The sequence below is a fragment of the Vigna radiata genome, chromosome 5 (assembly GCF_000741045.1).
Source record: "Vigna radiata var. radiata cultivar VC1973A chromosome 5, Vradiata_ver6, whole genome shotgun sequence".
In the NCBI taxonomy this organism is placed as follows: domain Eukaryota; kingdom Viridiplantae; phylum Streptophyta; class Magnoliopsida; order Fabales; family Fabaceae; genus Vigna; species Vigna radiata.
Genome location: NC_028355.1, coordinates 1,375,022 through 1,380,591, shown reverse-complemented (window position 1 = coordinate 1,380,591; position 5,570 = coordinate 1,375,022). Strand labels below are relative to the sequence as shown.

At 38.3% G+C, this 5,570-nt stretch overlaps 1 protein-coding gene across 3 annotated transcripts; it reads right to left on the bottom strand.

Moving 5' to 3' along the window:
- Nucleotides 1-178: 178 nt before the first annotated feature.
- LOC106762328 (fasciclin-like arabinogalactan protein 4) lies at nucleotides 179-5,281 on the bottom strand. 3 transcript variants are annotated; one of them, XM_022780403.1, is made up of 4 exons: nucleotides 4,378-5,281; nucleotides 3,714-4,242; nucleotides 3,160-3,249; nucleotides 179-437 (listed from the first exon to the last, which is right to left on the bottom strand). In XM_022780403.1, the coding sequence occupies exons 1-3, from the start codon at nucleotides 5,065-5,067 to the stop codon at nucleotides 3,167-3,169; spliced, it is 1,302 nt and encodes a 433-aa protein (XP_022636124.1). In that variant the 5' UTR covers nucleotides 5,068-5,281; the 3' UTR covers nucleotides 179-437; nucleotides 3,160-3,166. The 3 variants fall into 3 exon arrangements, 2 of the variants coding, with proteins under 2 accessions (XP_022636124.1, XP_014501667.1); XR_002667686.1 differs by having other exon boundaries at nucleotides 180-437; nucleotides 3,160-3,235; nucleotides 4,378-5,279; XM_014646181.2 differs by lacking the exons at nucleotides 179-437; nucleotides 3,160-3,249 and having other exon boundaries at nucleotides 3,472-4,242; nucleotides 4,378-5,279.
- Between the last annotated feature and the right edge of the window lie 289 nt (nucleotides 5,282-5,570).

The following is a 5,570-nucleotide window of genomic DNA, read 5'->3' as shown; positions in this document are numbered from 1 at the left end:
ATTGGACCAGTTTGTTTAAACTTAAAAGGTAATTTTTAAAAAACCTCTTGTTTAAGAAACAGGATTAACTTGTGAAAACAACAGAAAGCTGTCAATTTAAAATAAAAAAATAAGAAAATAGAAATCTATTTATTTTATTGAAAAAAATACCTTTCAAGAAAAAATTTTTAAAAAAAAAATACTGACCCTTCTCTCCAATTTAAAAAGAAAAAAAAGAAAAAAAAGAAAAAAAAAAAGACCCATGGTCTACGAAGAAAAACTGATGACATATTTGTTCTTGTTTGTAAATGGTGAGGTTGAAAAGGAGGAACAAAAGCTGGATGCAGAAAGTACGCGAAGCAGCCCCCACTGGGTTTCCTTACTTGAAGAGCACGTATGAGCTGCATTGAAAGGGTTGAATTAATGCTGTAACTGCTTTGTCAGCTTTCCTCCCTTCTCTTCAGACAGGGCATGTACATCCAAAAGAAAGACATAGTAAATAACCATAAAAAGAGAAGGACCATATAATACGGCCCATAATAACTGCCAAGCCAGGAGAAATGGAATTGGAAAATGTATTAAATATCTAAACTACCATCCTCAAGTTTTGAATAGACATCAGAATAAACAAGTGCAAATGCACTCCACTCTGATTTTTGGAAGTGGCCCAATGCTCACCCATCATTCATTACTGATATATAATGCTACATATTTATTGAATGGATGCCACCTAAAAGACAAATTACCTCTACTTGGAATTTAATTTCATAAAATTAATTTATTCCTTAATTCTGATTAATATATATGACTAAATTAATCTAAAACTGATCAATCGAAAAGTACAGTAATTGAATTTTCCTAGCTTTAAAACAAACAGAGGAAGTTGAAATAGATAACTTCCACAATATAGATCCAAATCCGTACTTGATGTACAATGATAACATCCTTGTACCTACCAGTATCATTAAGATGTTCCAATTAGACTTTGGCATTTCCCTTATATATCATGCATCTCATTCTTGTGTCTAAACATATCCTTATTAGTAGTCACTTATTATGTGATCAATCACTTTAATTTCTAGCTTCCTAAAATCAAGATCTAAAATAAATAAAAAAATGTAAAGTCAGAAAATAAAATTATAGAAGTCTTGGAGTGTGGTTTAAAAATTTACTCCACTTCTATTATCATCCATCCCAGTGTACAATCATACATATAAACTTATTAAATGTCATGGTTCTGCTCAATCTGATCATTGTAGTTGTCACTTTTCAGTATCTTTATCCTGACCATAAGTCCACAAAGTTTCTTTCCTGGTCCTAAAACAATGATAACGCTAACTCCAGCTTCAGCTTAGATATCAACCACCAAATACTACTTTTAACAATAGGCAAAGCTAATCTTACTGGAAACAATTTCTTGATATTTGAACAAGCAAACAAGTAATTTATGAATTTGACTTCCTGAGTACGATGTGGCAAATGCACTCTTGACGAACGACTAGATTTTTGTTTTGTTGAAATTTGAAACAGACTTATGTAGTGTTACACTCACAAGGAAAGTAAACTCCAAAAAAAGTGGAACATCCCTGTCAATTGAAGAATGACCAATCTTAAGACAAGTGACCTAGATCTAACCAAAACCACCACCAACACACGTGATATTAGCGCATATTTCGATGACAACACAAAGAACAAAAGAAAGGGAGCAGACGATCATCAACACTTTATATGTGGTATCGAACAATACTTCCCTTGTTTTGCAATAGATGAAGCAACCAAAAATATAAAGAAGGAAATCCTAGTCTAAAAAAACCAAAAATATACAATTTAGGCAAGAATTTAATCTGGCTTTTGCACCAATAACTAAAGCCTTTTCAACTTGGTGAGGTTAGCTAAATTGAGTTTTGCACCAGTGGCATAGAGAAGCGTAATCTAAAAATGTTCACATTTGCGTCTTCCTTCTATTTCTCTCCCTTATTTTTGTACTGGGCGTAAGCCAACCGACATACAAATAAATGGCCAATCAATACTAGTTATTGCCCACAGAAACCTTAGGCATATGGTGATCCCAACTGTCTAAGACGAGGGTGGTAGGACATTTGGCATTCTGGGGTTTTGCACATCAAATCCTTCATTTTAATTATACCGCATCTTTTATTCTATTCCTCCCCTCAATTTTTGAACTAAGTGGAAATTAACCAGATACAAAAAAAAAATGACAGTGATAGGACATTTGGCTTTAGCATGAGCAGATAAGACAACCAAATTCAAGTTTCATGACAGAGTAAAAACATAAAATAAAAAGGTTTTATAGAAGGCAAATGAAACCCCTAATAGATTAATCTCTCCCACAAAAGGCTAAGTCAAAAATGCTCCTTAAATCCTTTCATAACCAAACTTACACCACCAGGACTATATCATCCACACTGGCTCTCGAGATCCAAATAAGTACAAGGGTAACTTCATGCATATTAAGAATCTTCAAAATTGTGCTTGCATTGTATGAATCTAGCAATCTTAGATCCTTACTAGCAACAAGCTTGCAGCACAACTCTCTAAGCTTCATATTCTATAGTCTTAACTCAGACCAGTTTATTAGCCCCGGTTCTACAGTACTTGGAAAATAGCAAACAATGAAGACCATAAATTAATTCAATCAGAACATTGAATCAGTGATCAAGAAGAACATGTAATGCGTTCAACGATAACAGATCAAACTAGCAGCATAGTATAAATGTGATCAGTTTCGAGTGCCATAACACGTCAATTCTATTCAAGCATCTAATACACAATTGACCAATCTACTTGAAACTGGGTTTTTGCAATTATGTATTTTAAAACAGATTACGATTAACCATTAAGTTGTAAAAACAAGAAAAGTCATTCCTGTATAGTGTAAACAGAGCACTAGCAAATGCTAAGCACAGTTCATACTATATAACACAAAGCTACAGCAAGAAATTCCCTAAACTCTGAAAAGCTACAAATCAATGCAATGCATTCGGCAAATAATATCCAACAATTACAAAATTGTTGACATCATATTAACTATTTCTCTTTTCAGAAATAATATGATGTAACTTCCACTGTATATGTTATTTTGTATTATTTGCACTTAGATTGCAGGTTAAGGGTACTGAACATGTAATCCTCAATTGTAGTTTAAAAAGAAAGAACTACCTGACGGTCATCTAGGTGTAAGATAACAGTAAGAAGCAACCAGCACAAACTCCTGTACCAAACGAAATTTGCTACTCTGCAAGGCACACCCTATCAGCAGAAGATCATTCGCATTTAAAAGGGTTTTGATAACAATAGAAAAAGTCCTAGTCAACCAAATCCTGAGGATTGTCTAAAACAAGATGATAACGCTTATTCAACTATAACTTACAAAAAATGAAATTGGAGTGTATTGTGTATATCAAAATACAAGGGAGGAAACGATAAAAGCAGAAAAACAACATTGACCTCCTAAATTAATTACACTAATTATTAGATCAATGTCACAATCGAAAATTTTATAATAAATAGTAAAAATGAAGATAACAAAAAAACAAGAAAAAGAAATGAAAAAAGGCTGCATTTGCAACCTAATAATGCAATTAACCGTGTACAGAAGAAGAAGGTGGAGAAAATTAAAACGAAACCCCACAAAAAAAATAATAATAAATAATTCTATACCACAAGATACAATCCTATACAGCAAAAAACAACAGCAAAGGACAATCCTATACCACCACCATGTGACCGCACATCTTCGCGAAACCCCGGCGGTGATGATAGGTGTGAGGGCTGTCCACCAAATCCCGGCGAATTCTCTGGTGACAGAGTATCCTCATCCGGCGGAGGAGCACCTTCAAGAGGCTTGGCAGTGACCATCGGATTCCTACCAAAAATCTCCCTCGGCAAGAGAACCTTGGAAACCCCAAAAATGGCAACAGGGTTCTGATCAAAGACGGTCTGCGTAACTGAGGCCTGTACAATGCCGGTGTTGATGGCAACAGAGCCATTCACACGCGAAATGTTGAGTGTGAAACTACCAGCACCCATGGCCTCAGTGGCGAGGGTGGGTTGGAAGGGGTTAACAACCGATTCAAGCGAGCCAAGAGGGTAATAGGAATGGAGGACATGGAATTTAAGAACCACCCCTTTTTTATCTGCAGGTAGAGACTGAAGGGCCACAGAGGGTGGAAGATCAGCAAAGGCATCATCCACCGGTACGAAAAGAGTGATTCCAGCACCACCCTCATCAGCCTCAAATTCCTAAAATTGGAAATTAAACAGTTAGTTAAATGTCAAAGTCGAAATAATGTACATATGATAGAGAGTTTCACATCAGTAACATCGTAAAAACTAAGTAATGAAATTCAAACTCAGTATCTGAATCACCAACACTACCTGAACTACGCCGGAGGCCGCGAGCATTGAGGCGGCGACGTTGAAGTTGTGGCCGTCGATTAGGGCTTTGGTGATGTTGAGGACGATGTTGGGGCGGGTTTCGGACGCCATGAGGTCAAGGCCGTAGGGGATGAGGAGGGAATTGACGGCGAAGATGGTGACATTGTAGGGTAGGGTTTTGACGAGGGACAAAACGGTGACGTTTGAGGGGGAGTACGGGGCGGGGGAGCGGATCGAGACGAGGCCGGATTGGGGGTCGCGCGTGAGGTTCACGGAACCGAAGTTGTCGGTGGCGCGTCCGGTTGTCTGGAGGAGAGTGGTGACGAGTTTCCCGGCGGGGGGGAGGGCGCGGAGGTCGGACCAGGAGAGGAACTGGAGGAGGACGTGGTAGCGGAGGACATCGGCGAGGGCAGCGGGGGAGAGGTGGTGGCGGGCGAGGTGGTCATCGGCGGCGAGATAGGCGTTGGGGACGGCGAGGATGGAGAGGGAGGAGCGGTCGGAGAGATCCGCCGTTATAGGCGTTGCGGAGGCAAGGAGCGCGGTGAATTGGGAGAGGTCAGGGACGGTGGAGAGCAGCGCGGTGAAGTTGAGAGCCGTGGACGCAGGTGGGTTGGTGAAGATGCAGAATAAATAAAGCAGCGCGAGGGCATTTTGGGTAATCGAAAATCCATAATGAGATCGAGAACGCATTGTGTTGAGCAGTGTTGCCGGATTGAGAAATTGGACGGTGGTCTGCGGTGTTAGTTAGTGGTTGTTTTGTTTGTTGTGTTCTGTTCTGTTCTGTGTTGAATTGAATTGAGATGAGAGAGTGAAGTGAGGTTGTGAGTGAGTGTTAGTGTTTGAGTGTGTGAGCATGCAAATTGCATATTGCAAGCTGTGAATGATGAGATGAGCACTGGAGAAGTGATGCAATCATGATGTGGATTGTTTATGTTTTTGCTTCCATTATTATTATTATTATTACTTTTTCACATATTCCATCTTCTTCAACCCATCAATGAATGTTAATAATTTCTATCTTTCTTTCTGCGATCTATTCAATACTACCAAACATAATTACTACTAGTTTTCAATTTTTAAAAATCTACAAGCTCTTTCTTAAACTGCCTGCTAATTACTTGTTTAGCATTAATTTTAAATTATTTGTTAAGAGTTAATGGAAAATCTCTCACTACAATATCCCACCCATGTCA